The sequence below is a fragment of the Athene noctua genome, chromosome 12 (assembly GCF_965140245.1).
Source record: "Athene noctua chromosome 12, bAthNoc1.hap1.1, whole genome shotgun sequence".
NCBI classification, from domain to species: Eukaryota; Metazoa; Chordata; class Aves; order Strigiformes; family Strigidae; genus Athene; species Athene noctua.
Window position 1 is genome coordinate 22,629,464 of NC_134048.1, and position 16,847 is coordinate 22,646,310.

The window sequence follows — 16,847 nt, forward strand, 5'->3', positions numbered from 1 at the left end:
AGAACAGGGTCTCTGTGTCTCTTTGTTCGAGTTCTCCCTTATCTTAGTTTTCGCATTCTAGGAGTTGCCCAAGTGTCCACTGAAGGCCTTGAGTCTGCTCTCAGTGATTTACGGGAGCCTAACGAGGGTTTCAATCTTACCTAAACAAACAAAGGGACCTCAGGAAACAGTTGAGGAGTCAAGAGTCCTTGAGAAACAAATGAAGCAAAGCACAATCAAAGCTTTTATACATCACAGTTTAGTCTTGATAATTGTCAGAGATTAATTTGAGGATAATGGGTCTGATTTCAAGTCACCATTTTGCCCTCCCTGCCCTTCTTACAGCTTCTTGTTCTAACCTGTCCTGTTAAGGATTATGTTGTCTGCGCATCCAGCTCCTAAAAGGCAGGGTCCTTTTTTTCTCATCAACTGTGACCCTCTGTATTTTACTGTTCCTGATTTTATTTTGTGTTTTGTTTGGTTTTTCTCCTTTTTTTTTTTTTCTTTGTTTCCTGTTTGCTGGTTTCTTGGCAACAAATAGTGGCAAAACTGGAGAGTACTTAGGAAAGATCATGTGATTTATAAGAAAGGGCTGTGAGCTGTAAAGCCGACTGCAGTTTGTGTGGTGGAGGCTGGGCTTCAGGCACGGTGAGAGCTATCAACTGTAAAGAACGGTTTGCCTTTTGTAGGAAGTGAAGATTTCTGAAAGCAGATACACTGAGGTTTGCAGGAACATCAGACTGCTATTGTTCTGAAAACCTGGAGATTAAAAAATACCACTCGGAAAAAATTTTCACCTGACTGCAGGGGTTACCTGAACTTCATGTTCCCATTAGCTCAGATACAAGACGTTGAGGAAATAAATGTGTATTTTGAGTTGAGGAGCAAGAATTAAGGACCCAAAATCAGTGTCCAGCAATAGCTTGCCAAAAGAAGCATCTGTAAGTGTATATGGAAGGGAGGTTGATGAGGAAATAAGTTAAACTTAGGGTTCCTTTCATCTCTTTATTGGTGTCTTGTGTCCTGCAATACATCCAGCTACTTCTGCTGGACCAGCCTGATTTAAGGAGAAAAGTATTGTAAGTTGAACTAATACAGAGTAAAGGATGGTATATTAGACCGGGAGGAAAGAGTTCAGAAAAGTTGTAAGTAGTGAGTAATTCCACAATTTTGAAGCTACAGTCATAGTTTACTTTTCTTGATAACCATTTGCACATTCTGTGAAGGAGTACACAGTGCCAACAAAAGGCATTCACTTTTTAAAAATACTAAAATTTAATTTGACATACTCAGGTCACTCTGACTTGAAAAACCAAGGGAGGAAGTAATCTTTGTATACAGTTTATTGTGCTTGCACATAATAGAGGTCTGTCAGGCAAGAGTGATTCTTCTGGTTGTGGAAAGAGAAGTCTTCACTTAAATATTGTGAGGTGTCTTGGCTGCTTACAGTTCAAAAAGTGTCAAAATTTTAAATATTTCAGTATTACTTTTTTTATTTGATAATTTTGAGCTGCTAAGGTGGATGCTTGTTTCTTTCCTGGTTAGATTTCTAACTCTTAAAAATACCATAAAATTCATGAGTAAGTAACCTGTGATAAATCCTGAAAACATGTTTTGTGATAACAAAAATACGACATATGTAGAAAACTGGGATGCTTCAACCGTAGTATTGCTTTATCAGAGTTGATAGTTTTAATGAATGGGACTTGTCCTCTTAAATCACCTTTTACATATTTTGAAAGATCTCTCCTTTGTTACTCCTTGTTAGGGGCCTAAACTTAAAAAAAAAAATTCTTCTCTTTTTTACAATCAAGCATAAAACTTGTTCACATGCTTCACTGATGAATATCTTTGCATTGTTCGCATGGAAGTAGTTTTATTTTGAGGAGCTGGAAAGTTTCATAGGGAAAGGAGAAACTTGTTGTCTTTTTGCTTATATTCTTAGAAGAAGATCTCAAAACCAGGCTAAATTATGATGGGGACTCTTCAGCTCCTTAGCCAGTTTGTCTCAGTTTAAATACATTACTGTTAGGTCAGGCATGAGCAGTCATTTATTAAATCTGTCCTGCTGCAGTTTAATCTTATTTCTTGCCTTGCCTGCAGTGGACATAGAGGACAGTTTATCACTTTTTTTTTTTGTGGATCTTTGAAGACCATTCTTGGTCTTTTAAGATGCCCTTAGGCTAAATAAACCCTCTGCTTCTACAGATCATGTTTTTCAAATGTCTCCTCATCCTTGTTGCTCTCTTCTTGTCTGGGTGCAGTTGCTTTGCATGATCCTCGAGCTGTACTGCTCAAAACTGGGCAGAAGAAGTGACACGTAAATGCTGCGGCTTTGTAATTCAAGTGTAAAAGGAACAATAGACAGTTGCTTTGTTACACCTCAGACAGAGAAAAATATTGCCAATTTCAGACTAAATTTTAAATGACTTTAAGTGAGGGAGGAGCAACTACTTTGACAGATTGTTGGCTCTTATGGCTTCTATGTGTTTGATTAAAAGTGAGGCACCTGTTTCAGCTCTGCAGTGTATCAAAATACTGATCTATAAATTGGGGGGGATTTACCTTCACAGTAATTCCGCTTGCAGGAAGTTAATGTTCCCATGTTTTTTTGGTTTGGTTCTTTTTTTTCCAGCTGCAAGATTTGAATTCCCAGAAGCAACAGACATACACCATTTTGGATCTAATGAAAACCCGAAATATCCTAACTATCACAATTATGTCAGTGATTCTTTGGTAAGTAAGTGTGGTTCAGGAGTATGTCAACACAAAAGCGGCAAAACAATTAGAAACCGCTCGTTGAACGCTCAGGTATTCTGAAGAGGTATGGATAAAACCAGCTCAAAAAGCAGCGTGCTGGCTGGAGCAACAAAATTCTGGTTATGTAGATTCTTTGTTTCAGTAACAGTCTAGAAACACATCTGGATTGTTTGTTCTTTCTGAAGCAGTCAAGCATATCCTGAACTGAGCAAGAATCAGATCAGCTGGCAGTGATGTGTGGGAATCCTGCCTGATCCTGGGCCTTGGGGAATCTGCATCTGACTGTAACAAAGTCTTCTAAGAGGAATGAGTCATGCGCTCTCCCAGTGAGAGAACTGCTGCCCAGTGGTCTGAACACAGCCATGCCTGACTTACAGGGGTGATCTTCCCATCTCGTTTGTATTGTCTCTTAAAGGGATAAAGCTGCCTTTGAAGTTTTAATCAGATTTCCCTAGACTTTCCTGCTAGCTGCTCTGTCTACCTGCCATGTTTAGCTTGGTTTTGCACTAGCTGAAGCCATACTTTATGCTCAGTTTGATTAAATGGGTGTCATTGTCCTCTACTGGAAATCTCAGTGAAGCTATAATTGCTCAGAAAAGAGGAAATGGAGAGAGTAACCTGAGGCTATAAAAGTGATTATTAGTTATTATTAAAAGTTTAATTACTGCATGTACCTACAGTGTCCTAACCAGTAAGGTCCCTCCAGTTCTTGGGAGCTAAGTCTATTTGCTGTCTTTTTGACCAATGTTCCTCTGTTTTAGTGAGGGAAAGCCTTGGAGTTCAGTCCACGGAGCCACCGGTACGTACAAGCTGATGTGGCGTTTTGGGTCAAAGGATGACTTGGCTAATATTTAAGCCAGATTTCCTTGCCCATCACCAAGCTCAATGCTACAAACTTGCTGAGAAAGGAACCTGAGCAGAAAACAGCTCAAAAAAAAGAGAAGTAGTGTTGGTTCTTTGCAAAAATGTCAGTACAGTTTCCATATGCTGTTGTCTTACCTCCAAGTCCAATTCTCTCACCTTTAATTGGAACTGAGCTGGAGAACTGAGACGACCCTACTTCTAATCTGCATGGAGTAGATCAGTAGCGAGTTCCTAGGCACAGCTGATTTTTGTGTGTGTGTGTTTGTAGAAATCAAATGGAAAACCTGTTTGAACAGCATTCCTGGTAGGACAGAGCATCCGAGAGAAGCAGTGGTGTGGCAGTATGTAATCCATTCCATCTGCTGAAGGGCTTTTTACCACGTGATAAATGAAGTTTTAGGATAGGCAGGACAAGTCAAATGTGTGCAACTGACTTAGACGATCGTACCTCTTCATGTATTTGGCTGATTTGGGCAATTTTCCTACTGTTTTTACCTTGCATGCCAGTTGACCAACCTCCTTTTAATGAATTTCCCAAAATACAGAGCATCTTGTACTAACTCAGCAGTGTTTTCCAGCCCGTAGCATACCAGTGGTATATTCTGCATTATGAATTGAAAGATCTCATAAAAGAAGCTCTGTAAAAGAGGACAGTTGCAGATAGCAGTATATCACCCTTACATATTGCTGGGTGTTTTGTTAATTTTAAGTAGCAGGCCTTTAAACTAACCCCTTCGCTGAGTTTGCATCAGGGAGGAGGAAGTTTGGCTTCAAGTTTTCCTAGAAAATTTATAACTGCATCAAGGTTTGCCAATGTGATAAGCTAAGGCAAACTGCTACTGAAAGTCAGTTCCAGTGAGCACGGTTTATTGCATATAAAAATAACTCCCAGGAGCAGAGGCTGGGCGTGTTGCATGGCAGCGTGGAAAACACTGCATGATTAATTTTGAGAAGAATAACCATAGCTGGCAGGGCACGCAGCAGCAGGGGGTTACCCTCAGCTGTATGGCTCCATACCTTCCCAGGTACACTAGGCAACTTATTTTAAACAGTTGGACCGTGAAGGCTCTTCCCGTGTGAAGTGAGGAGGAGGAAGAGCTAATTTTGCTCCAGGTTCTGTTCTAACACAGATGCTGAAGGAGATAAAGTGCTGAGTGGTCTCTGCCTCACTGTTGCACCTGGACACATCCCGATCCAGTGCCTGTTATTTCCTTGTTTACCATGTGTTACGTGTTGGTGAAGCGTAACCTCCTCCTCCCGGCATCTCCCAAGACACGACAGGATTTGCCTCCAAGGCCAGTTGTGTGTTCCCCTTGATGATGTGGAAGCCAACTCTCATCTGGCAGCAGCACAATTAAGATGGCAGAGTTCCTGGCCACCGAGCTCTGTCCTGCTGCACTGACCGACCCAGGCACCGAGCCATGCAAACGTGACTTGGATGCTGCCCAGCCAGCTTGGGGCATGGCGGAGAAAATCCTGGCCTGTTTGGGTCTGCCAGGATGCCATATTCCTCCTCTCTGACTTACACACAAAGCATGGAGAGTAACAACCCAGAAACAGTGTTCTCCACCCAGAGCTCCCTGGTAAACATAATGAAAAGCTACTGTAGGCCTCAGCAGCAGTAAAATAAAATTCAGTAGTCCAAACTTTCATGCTAAGGCTGTAACTACTACTACTAATAAGTGCTCTATCACTGTGTTGTGAACGATCACAACAGGGTGACCTAAAATATGGAGGCATATGTAAAAAGTAGTCAGCTCTTTATCAGCATGACTAGCAGGGACAAATGAGATGTCTAAAAGTGACAAATACCCAGAGCTTCCTTGCAAGATCTGAATGAGAGTGAGATGGACAGTTGCAAAGTCATGCAGTGGCATCAGAAAAGAAGTATGACCTCTGTAGCTGCAGGACCATCCAGTACCCGTGGCCGTGGGCTCGTAGGCCTGCGCCTCTGCAAGGCTAGTGACAGCGCTGGGGTTACCTGATAGTGTTAATGTTAAATAGGATATTCTTAATTTTTAAAATGTATTTTATTCAAGGCTATCTTGAACCATAAAAAGCGTCAGCACTTTTTAATTGTTATCTTGCTGTTTCTGAAGTCAGCTCTTCAGCTGCTTCAGAGGTGAACGAATCTGGCAGATGCTGGATTTGTCTCACATAGTGATTTCTGTGCTCAACGGAGATGTGAAAGCTTCCTGGCAACCTCAGGAAGAAGAGAGATTTGTCTGATTCTGTTATTCTGCTTCTTTCAGGATGATAATCTCTGTGGGTTATTTTGGACTTTCTCTTGACACACCTAACTTGCATGGAGACGTGTATTTGAACTGTTTCCTCTCGGCGGTGACTGAAGTTCCAGCCTACGTTATTTCCTGGCTGCTGCTTCGAAATCTCCCTCGACGGTATTCAATGGCTGCTGCGTTATTCTTGGGAGGCTGTGTTCTTCTCTTCATTCAGCTGGTGCCTTCACGTATGGAATCGTTAGTTCATCTCGAATATGTACGATAGGCGAAGTGCAGTACCACGCACTGGGCAGATGTGGAGGAAAAGTGTCCTGAAGGGACTAAATACAGATAGGGATTTCCTAGCTTTGCCCCTCTTCCTTGGTTCTCAGTGCGACTGCACAAGGAGCTCACCCAACACATCAGCTCAGATAGATATTTTTTTTTACGGGTGTGTCATTGGCTTTGTGATCTGTTGGGATTAGCATTGTAGGCCAGTTTTGTGTTTAATATACATTCCTGGCAAGGTCCAAATGTAAAACCAGGACTAGACCAAGCAGAATTTGGTAAGCAAAGGTTACCAAGAGGCTGCAGAACTTAATTCCCAAAGAGCTGTCAATGACTTGTCTCTTCAGGGCTTGTTTAAGCAGTTACACCCAAGGGAGTCATTGTGGAAGCATTTTTGATGAGCAAAGATGCTTGTACAGAATTAGTGTTGATAGTTAAAATAATGTTTGGCAACTGGAAAGGAGAGCAAAATAACATTTATTGATTACCAAACCATAGGTATCTTTGTTAGATAGATTAATAGGGTTAGATTAATAGGGTTATGGAGTCGTTACTGATAATGATGTTGAACGTGGTGGGGAGTGTTGTTGCTTAGCACGTGTTTACAAATCAAAGAATAAGCAAAAGAGAAGGCCTAAGAACTGCCTTGCTTATTTTATACAGGTAAACCACATGCTGCATTCTTTTTTTTTTTTTCCTCCTGTCCTTTGAGTCGATTGGACACTGATACGATCTGTTTTGATTTTCAAATCTAACTGTCCCAGCTAAAGTCCACTCAGCTTCCTATAATTACATTATTGACTTGTAGCTTGGAATGTTAATGAAAAACCAGAGCAGGAAACCAAAAATAACTGGTTTCAAATGTTTTAAATTTGTTTGCTTTATTTAAAAGAGATATATGGCATTGTTTACAATAGCAGAGATCTAGCCCCTGAAATCTGAGAGGACCTCTGTGTTTCTTCCTCTGTTCTTATTTTTTGTTTGGCAGGAAGCCCCATGCTCAAGAGGAAATGAAAATGTTGAATCCTGGTAGTTTTTTTTAAAAAAATAAATTAAAAAAATGTTGCCCGTGCTTGTAGACATGTACAGGGAAAAAAATACACGAGATACTGGAATTAATTAGGCAGGAGTTACACAAACACAATGGAATTAAGAGATACCATGAATGGTCAGGGCTTTACTGAGGTCCTTAACTGTGTTTTAATTTCAGATATTCGTGCACTTTCTACTCTACTGGTGATGATAGGGAAATTTGGGATCACGTCAGCCTTCTCAATGGTTTATGTTTACACGGCTGAGCTCTACCCAACTGTGGTGAGAAACATGGGAGTTGGAGCAAGTTCCATGGCCTCTAGACTGGGCAGCATCCTCTCGCCTTACTTCGTTTACCTTGGTAAGTTAACTAGGCCGTGCGGGTGGAAAGCGATGCTTTTTTACCCAAAACCAGTGTCCTGTCTCTGGGGTGCTGGCCTTTTCTGCTGTTCTCTGTTTCCAGGTCCAGGTGTCTTGTGAAACTGGAGGTAGAAGTGGGGTCTCAGCATCTCTGAGGAATGGGCATAATGTGGAGAAATGGTGGTTTGTGCCCTGTTGAAGAGGTGCTCTGAAGACTCACAATATTATTGGCTCAGCAGGGACAGTTCTTCTGGCTGTTGTTTCCAAGTCTCTTGAATTACTAAAACCACATTTATAACAACATAGGCTTTGGATACCAGACTCTGAGGGGGGTTGGTTTGTTTTTTACTGCCATCTTGCACAGATAAATCCCTGTACCTAGGTACAAATGTTACTGGAGACTTAGGACTGATGCTAGCTGTTTTTTTGCTTTTTTGCTTTTTTTTTTTTCCTTCTGCTAGGTGCCTATGATCGATTCCTGCCTTACATCCTGATGGGGAGCCTGACTGTGCTATCAGGAATTCTGACTTTATTTCTGCCAGAAAGCTACGGTATGCCTCTTCCGGACACGATTGAGCAAATGCTGATGGTGAAAATGTAAGTGTCACCTTCCAATCTTAACCCATCTGCTCTCTATTCCAAGAAGAGTGGACTTGCCTAGGTATTGTCAGAGGGAATATAGTTAGTGCTCTGTTGAAGGTACAAGAGCTTGGCTGGAATCCTGGCCCCTTTTCCCAAGTGTGTATGTTCATATGCCCCTCTCTTGGCTCCAAATTTATCATCTTACTCTGAGGACTGAATAAAAGTACATACAAGGAAGGCATTTGTAAAAGTGTACTGCTTTATAAAGGTGTAGGGACACTTGGTAGGTTATAATCTATCTTTCTAGGTTCTGAAAATCATAGAAGTACTGGTGAAGGGCTGAACTCTTCCAGTTTAGTTCAACTGACCTAAAAAGGCATGTGAGCATTCAGCCTTTTGCCACGGCTCTGGCTAAAGATGGCACATAAACATAAACCTGGCGTAAGGAAGGGACCTGCCCAACTGAAGGCAGCATTAAAATGAGGAGGCTGTAATGTCAAACAGGGCTCAGGATATCAAAGAATTTTTTTTTGTTGTTGTTCTCTCATATATTTCTTTAAGTTATTTTATTTTTTTTCTTTCTTTTTTTTTTTCTCCAGATTAGAATTCAGGCCTGCATCTAGTAGCACAAGGGATTCCAAGGAGGAAGAAGAAAATCCAGAGATTTTAAAAAGCACAGCTTTTTGATGGAACTCCTGTGTACTTCCTGGTGGACTGAAAGTTAAATGGACTTTTTGTCTAATATTCGTTCTAGAAAGGGCTAGTGGCAACACTTTGTTTTCTGTAATTTTAACCTTATTTATTAATTTAAACACTGTGTTCCATACATTCTCTTTTTATATGAACATAAATACTGTATAGCCTTCAGTGAGATTTTTCAGCCACAGTTGTTCTAATGCGGTAGAACCATGGAACAGTATCTGATTGGTCTTTTGTAACTTTTAAGTGTATGGTTCAGCTGAAAGATACTTGAAAATGAGTTCAAGGGCTGGCAGGGTACCTGGATTCTTCAGTGAACCTTCTCCAGAGCTAATGCACATCAAGAAGTAAAAATTGCCAGAAAAAGCTGCTATTTGGTTTTGATTCCTTGACTTCTGTCACTGGACAGGAAACTTATTTATTATAGTGAAGATTACGAGAACAAGCCTCTCCCTGATTCCACTCAAACGATTTTGCACGTGCTGAATTTGTTACCACATTCAGAAAGATGCAAAGTTTTTGGAGAATTAATTCTAACTCGATATGTTCTAACTCAACGTAGATTGAAAGGGTTGTCTTGCACAAAGTAATTGCAGCACTGAAGTTTTGCTCACAAAATTCATTTGATTCCAACGCTGGTTTTCAACTGTGCCTGTATGGTCAAGTTGTTTACATCTGACCCTGAATGTGGCCTGTTTCCAGGTCGTATTTTCTTTTAGATGATACAAAAGGTTTCATCTGTGTGTGGAGGGAGTGGTGTCAGTTCGGGGTTCTCCCTTCTGATGCATGGTGGAAGTTTTAGGAGTAAGTTGTTTTGTCATCTGTGCAATTTGGATGACAAACAATTCTTCATTCTGTGCTTTTCACACACGTGCACGTACACATGCACACAATTAATATATTTAGAGACAAATTTTTGTGTTGATCTGTGCCACTGCATTGACCTCATGGTGGAATGTACTGAGAACAGAATTCAGGATTTATTTCTGACCACTGGTTCTTGATTCTCAAGTGCCAACTGTATGATTACTGTGAGGTCTGTTCTTTCACTTAACTGGCGTAATCAGTGAATTGTTTTCAAATTGTTTGGTTTTTTTTTTTTTTTAAAATACAAACAAATCTTGTTGACAGTCTGCCAAGAAATTGTTCCTTGGGTCATGGAAGCACACTTGGGATTACCTGTGTTTCTTTAAATACATACGATATATACCTACACCCAGTCTCGTTTGTGCTATTCTGATTTTGACAGATGTGAGCGGTGAAAGATTTCTCTCTTGTGGCACTTGTTTGTGTTTCGTTCTGTCTTGTAGAGACTTAATAAACAGCATCTAAACCTTTGTAGCCAGAGCTGGTAGGGGCCTTTCTCTACTGCAGCAGCTGGTCGTGGGAGTGGCAGTGGCTGATTCCAGTCTTTCGTTAACCAATACCCCGTATTCCGACCTTGGTAACTGGCTCCTGCAGTTGGACTGATGTCTGCCCTCCAGAGCGTTTGTCCTAGAAACAAGAGAGTAGAAAACACTGGGTAGACTATGGTGATTTGGGGTGTTTAAACTCTTCCTACCAGGATCTTCAGCTTTAGGGTTTGCTCCGCTTTCCCTGCATTTTCTCACCTATTCGTTTAGTATTTTAATGTCTGGATGCAGTAGGAAGTTGGCCAGTGTCCCCAGGTCAGAGAATAATCGAGAGAAACACAGTTTTAGCATTAATGTCAGTTCTTCGGAGGAGAGAAATCCAAAGGTTTGGGCAGGTTCGGTGTCGCCCCTGTTTCATAGGTTGACAGGCCCTTGGCCAGTGTGTTTAAAAGGCACCGTGTGATTTGAAGCTAGTGCAAAACTTGAGAATTTGGATTTTTGCATGCCTGGCTGCACACCATAGCACAGCCTTGACATGAGCAAATACATGTCAGGAGAGAGCATGTAACAGCCGGTCTCCCCTGCCCAAAAGGCATGATACAATTTGTTGGGCTTGCCACTTCTTTTTTGAAATATTCGTTGCAAACAAAAGAGTATGTTCTGAGACTCGATATGGATATTTTTCTCTGTAAACCTTATTTCTAGGAACTGGAACGTTTGAAAGCAGCTGCTTTTCTCTGTGTTGCAGAAGAATTATCTAATAACCGCAGGAATCTGAGACAAAACACATTTAGCTGCAACTTCCTTGTAATGAATTTGCCAAGGTAAACAACAGTGGCCCATAAGTCTCTTCCTGTAAACATTTTCAGAAAATATCCTGAAATGTAAGATACGTGCTTGCCTGATACATGATCTAGCATGGAAATTCCTGTCCTAAACCCTGGAGTCCATTTAATGTCTGATTTAGCTTTTAATCCACTGTTTTATCCAGGTATGTGCCTTGACAGTGAGACTTTTGTTCTTGAATATTTAAATATTTTGATGTTTACTAAAGATTTTTCTGGGGGTTTTTTGTTGTTGTTGTTGTTTGGTTTTTTTTTTTAATTCAGACAATTTGGGGGATTTCCTGGTTATGACTAATACTACAAAACACAATGGTAATTTCTGTGTCAAAAAAAAAAACTTGCTTATCTTTTTAAAAACAAAAAGTATGAGTCAGAAATGTAGCGTATGTTTAATATAGCATACCGGGTGAATTTTTATTTACTTTTTTATCCTACTCTTTTCAAGTTTATCTCTAAAACAAGGAGCATGTTCTAGTGGCTAGGCAGAATGCAGCTAATAGGTATCCAGAGGAAATGGAGGGAATGTTTTAATACTGGTAGGTGATCTGATCTGTGCAGATGAGATGCAGATGAAAAGACCTGATCCAGTCGTTGGCAAATCTTAGAGTGGCATCCGTGCTGGTGATGGGTGAGGTTTGCAGCTCCACGTGTGGCTGCAGATGCAGCTGCAGAATAAAGCCCCAGGGTTTCGAAGGGCATCTGCCGGGGGCCACGCTGTCAGGCCCCTGCTTTCATGAATACACATCTTGGCACGGCCCTTTGCATTCCTCTGGTGTGAAGCAGGATTGGGTCTGACTTTCTGAGACTCTGCCCTAAATGGACCACTGGAACTTTGCGTTTTTGAGACCTGTTTTGCTCACGTACCCCCCCTGCAGAGCTGTGGTGTGAGTCATGGTCCGCGTGGGAGATGCTTTTTTCAGCCTCGTGGTGGAGTCGCACACAGATGGTCCCTTCTGTGAAGAGTTGGTAGGTTTAGGACCATCCCTAAACATGAATCTTGCCTAGTGTGCTGGCTGGTGGGGAAGGACCTGCTCTCTGGGAAAGCCTTTTGCTCCTGTTGTCCTCCAAGAAGTAGAGTGACACTTTACAAGGGAGAAGGGACAGAATTTGCCTTTGAAAGAGGCGTTGTGATAAACCTGTGAGCTCCTTGTACTGCAGAGGAAGATTATAGAGACTTTGACATTCAGGCTAACCTTCATGTGGGAAACACTGAATGGTTTTGGTGCCCGTGACCTGTCTTACAGCAGTAATATGGGTTATGCAAAATTATCTGGCTAGGCAAAATTCTCTCTTGCTAGAGAACAAAGCACACTAGAGTATCTTCACCACAGAAAACAGCATATGGCCTCGAGTTGGGAACTAGGATCCCTTCTTTTCCAGTTCTTAGACTGACTGCTTTCATCATCTTGGGCGTGTTGCGTAATCCTGTGACTTTCGTTTCTTTGCTTGCAAGTGGAAAAATACTCAAAATCACTCACCCTAATTTCTTGTGATGCTCCACAGTCTGTATTTGTTGGATTCTGTGAGTACTGTTTAGTATGATATATTATACTGTTTGATTCTGTGAGCACTGTGTAGTATTTCATCTTTCAGAAGCAGGCAGCTTTGGATGGCTTCTGACACTGTTTTTGGCAGGAGGTGTGAACGCCTCCTCCCTGGTTCCCAAGGTGCCGCGTGGAAGGTGGCAGCTCAGGGAGGTGGTGCAGTGCCCAGGGAATTGGACTGCAGTAAATCAAGCCAAGGATTGTGTTCTGAATGCTTAATCATCTTCTTTTAACTGCACAACCCCTTCACAGTTCTACACAAAACTGCCCTCAGCGTGCTGCCTGCGAGGTGTTCTGGAACATTTTCACTGTGCGCCGAACTACACTGTAAAAATAAATTTATTTTTTTTGTCAGAGGACTTCCATTTTGATCTGTGATGATGCTACTACTGTATGGCTGATCCCATGGGATTTGAGATTAACACGGGTTATACCCATCTCTGTTTTACAGCTGGTTCCATTTTAGATCCTCACCCAGAGGGGCTCTTCTTTTTTAACACTCTCCGGGGGCCTGCACACGTGAGCACAGTAAGCACGTGAGGAAACGGATGGGACTGTCTCTGTGAACAAATTTTTATTTCAGTATTTGTAGACTAGAACCTTTATCGTAGCAGTTGTAGACGGTTTTCTTAAAGCATCGAATTGACTCGGGCACCATAATGCCTTACACTGCTTTTGGGGGTACTTCAGTAATGGCCACAGCCTTGTATATAGAAAGATCCAGAAATGTCTTCTGAGAATGTAAATATTCCTAGATGTAACTAAATTGATGCTTACCCTAGGTTTTTTTTTTATAGAAAAATGCTTGTTATTTGTAAAATTCAGAATAAAATCGTATCTGGAATTATCTTTAAAATGAAGCATTCTCATAATTCTTTTTACATCCTCATGTTTTAATGTGTTATTTGTATAACGGGGGGGGGGGGGGGGTGTGTTGGTGTAGTCTTGTAGGCTTTACCTTGATTAATCTTGTGTTATATATAATGACTTTTTTCAATTTTTTTTTTTAACTGTTTGTTCTAAGCAAAGAACTTCATAACTTGAGCACTTGTGTGTGGCTTCTGGCCATGGAGGAGGGGATGGGAGGCGGGTGCTGGAGCAGCAGTGGGGGCGCTTGATCTGCTGAAAGGTTGTCTTGTGGATCCTGTTCTTGGGGAGCATTTTCCAAATGTCATCACCATGCAGAACCAGCAGTTCAACGGTTATTTAGGAAGGGCAGCTTACTGAGAAATTGCAAGAAGCTGCTCTAAGGTGCCACTAAAATGTTTGTGGCGAAACTGCATGGGAGTCATCACATGGCCCGAGATAAAGGGTTGTGCAAACATCATCCCTAGATTCAGCCTCGGGGGTTTTGTGGGGTTCCCCTGCACGTGCTATATTAAGCTGTAAGCAGAAGTACCACCAGCAAGATCAGCTGAGTGTGATACACTAGGAAGTTTAAGAAACCAGTAGGGACTCTTTGAGGGGTTTTTTTCACTCAGTAATTAGCATTTGGCCCATCTCGTACGTGGTACACACAGGTCTGGTTTATCTGTAAAAATCTTTGCCCACTTTGTGAAGAAATTCCTCCTCTGAGTATGGACCAACCTCCACAAACTGTTTAAAACCTGAGTCACTTCTATTCTTCTCATATATTTTACTTCCTTTTAAATAAATGCAGTAAACCAGTGGGGAAGTATGAAGGTGAGGTAATGGGGCAGCAGGAATTTACTTAAGATGTTTACAGAACTAAATATTTGGCTGACTGCCTGCAAATAAACCCCTGCTCTCTGTAGCCTGAATTGCTGATTTTACCCCTTCGGGGAGGGGTGAAGGCGCCCAGAAAGGGAGAAGATCCCCTTACCCAGCAGGAGGTGGGTTGGGGAGCAGCTTCCCAGTCTGCTTTCAAGAAACCCACCCTGGTTGGAAAGGGCCGCAGCGACTGGAGCATGTTTGCCCTGGGGCTGAGATTCACGTGGAAAAGCTTGGTTGGGGTTGGTTTGGTTTTGGTTTTTGTTCTTTTTTTTTTCCTTTGTAGTGCAGAAGGTCTTGAGATGCAAAGAGAAACGGATACCTTGAAAACAACACTTTTGCACTGTAGAAGAGATCTGACTCGTCCTGCGGAGGGGTCACAAGTGTCTCCCTGTGATGAGATGCATGTTCACAGCTCTGCCCTGTCAGGAGGAGGATGTCCTGAGCAGCTGTGGTAGCAGAGGGAGTAGCTGCTTTGCTCTTGTGTATTTGGAGAAGTCCAGAACCATGACTCAGGTAAAGCAGGATTCCAGGTTTTTTGAGGTGTTTATGAATATGTCACTAAATACACTTTCCTCTCTCTGCGTTCCTCAATCTAAATGATTCTTCCCAAGTATCCTATTTTTCCCTTCAACTCTGTCAAGGATGAAAGTTAAAACAATCTGGTAGAGATGTAGAAATCCTCTCGGTGACGTGCACAGCTCAGATCTCTTGGCAGCCAGGGATGGATCTTAGGCCAGGGTCTGAAACTTCACAGAGTCTGAAACCCAGCCCCGAGGCGTGCACCTCCTGCAGTCCGCCGCCAAAGTAACTGGGTGACTGGTTCCCATGACCCACATTTCAAGTATGATTTAGATAACTGATGGTTCAGCAAGTCTCCCCAGGAACTAGAATTCAGGTTACTTTGAGGCAGTGCCTCAGATTCCCAGATCATTTAAGTGCTGCTTGGAAACCTGTGTAGCCCATGGGATGCTGTTCTGGGACTGGGGGCTCTGGGGGCTGTTTCCTTGGGAAGTTCCTCTCAGCTTAATTTTTCCACCTGCAAAATATAAAGATCATGATTCTGGGAGTTTATAAGATGTTTGACGAAGGCAAGATTTTGCTTCTTCACCAAATACCAACCTTCTTTCTTTAACCCGGTTGTGACATATTTTAGAAATAAATCCCTGAAGCTAGTTGAAGTGCTGTTAGTGTGAGGCGTTGGTGTTTCACAGTTGGTCTGGTATCTCTTGGACTGTTTGTATGCCGGATCCTTTTGTATAAGGGGTTTCTGTGAACGTCCAAATAGCAACGATCCTGTGCCTCAGCCCAGCTGGAGAGCTGCCCGCATCAGGACTTGCTGCCCTGGATCCAAGGCTGAGCCCTCCCCTTGCTCTTCCCCTCCCTCACAAGAAAAAAAAAAAAAAGCCAACCCACAACAAATCAAAACAAACCCTTTTAAGAATGTCAAATCCTCGGTGCCTCCAGCAGCCTGGGCACTGGGGTGTTTCTTAGATTTGGAGTCATTCTGCATGGGGCCCATGAGCAGCATCTTGAAAATCCTTGTGCAGACACAAGTGCTGCTGAGAGAGGGGATGGAAAACAAAAAAAAACAAACAAAAAACCCCCCAGATACTGCACTCTGCTAAACCAGTGCAGTTTCTGGGGAGGGATGTTCACAGCTGTAGGGAGACTGTTTTTCTGCCTCACACCTTACCTCTGACTAGCAGCCCTTACCTCCATCACTTGCCTCTTTAATTCTGAAAAACTGCACACATCCCTTCTGCAAGCTTCTCTATTAGCAAGGTAAGTAATGAGTGATAAGCATGAACTGCCCAAGAACACCGGGGAACTGGTTACATTCCTGCAGAAAACAGCTTTAACTTAAGTGAACGTTCCCCCTAGCAGCAGGTTGCCTACAGGAGGACTGAAGCAGAACAGCTGAGGGGGAGGTTTGCTGTTCCTGCTGATGGCTGGTGAAAGCCCCAGCTCTCCCCTCCGCCCTGGCCATGGGGGGGAGGCTCTTTGTTGGCTCCCCCCTGGAAGTGAGACTTCTCGAGGCGTCTTAATTGTGACCGTGGGGAGGGTTCTTTGACCCTGGGGTGAACCAAGTTGATTTCCTTTCGATTAATCGCCCTTAACCATCAGAAATCTTATGGCTCTGATAGCTTTTTTTCTTTTTTTTTTTTTCTTTTTTTTTTCTTTTTTTACCCCAAACTAGCAGAGCTCCTACGGCTCCTGCTTACGCTTGCAGAGAGTGGCTGGACAGGAGCTCTCCTGTGTTTGCCCTGAAGGCAGTCGCTGCCTCCATCCCCAGCGCCTCTGCCTCACATCCCAAGTGCTCAGTGACCTGCCAGGGGCCAGCTTGTCCCATCTCCAGGGTCTCTGGTCTCTTCAGGGGAGAGCCAAGGTCCCTCTTGCTCTGCTGTGCTGCAAGTCCCGGGAAACACCGTGTTCAGGCACCCCAGGAGCGAGAAACTCGCTTCGGAACATCCGAGTGAGGCGTCGCTTTGACCACCCGTCTCGGGGTACCCCTGGCTCTAGGTCAGGTCCCCCCCCGGGCTCCCCCAGCCCTGCTGCTTCCCCCCCCCCCCCTCAGCCCCTTCCCCGGAG

The 16,847-nt window shown here is 42.9% G+C and overlaps 1 protein-coding gene across 2 annotated transcripts in view; it reads left to right on the plus strand.

The window, feature by feature from the left end:
* Window positions 1–13,370, plus strand: part of LOC141964877 (organic cation/carnitine transporter 2-like) — a 30,909-nt gene extending 17,539 nt beyond the window's left edge. The window contains exons 6-10 of one of the 2 annotated variants that reach the window (XM_074915745.1): window positions 2,615–2,715; window positions 5,856–6,070; window positions 7,321–7,503; window positions 7,964–8,099; window positions 8,696–13,370. In XM_074915745.1, coding sequence (XP_074771846.1) covers window positions 2,615–2,715; window positions 5,856–6,070; window positions 7,321–7,503; window positions 7,964–8,099; window positions 8,696–8,771 — 711 coding nt within the window. In that variant the 3' untranslated portion in view covers window positions 8,772–13,370. Of the gene's footprint in view, window positions 1–2,614; window positions 2,716–5,855; window positions 6,071–7,320; window positions 7,504–7,963; window positions 8,100–8,683 lie in introns of both variants that reach the window. The other variant, XM_074915744.1, reaches the window with a different exon arrangement.
* Window positions 13,371–16,847: the final 3,477 nt, after the last annotated feature.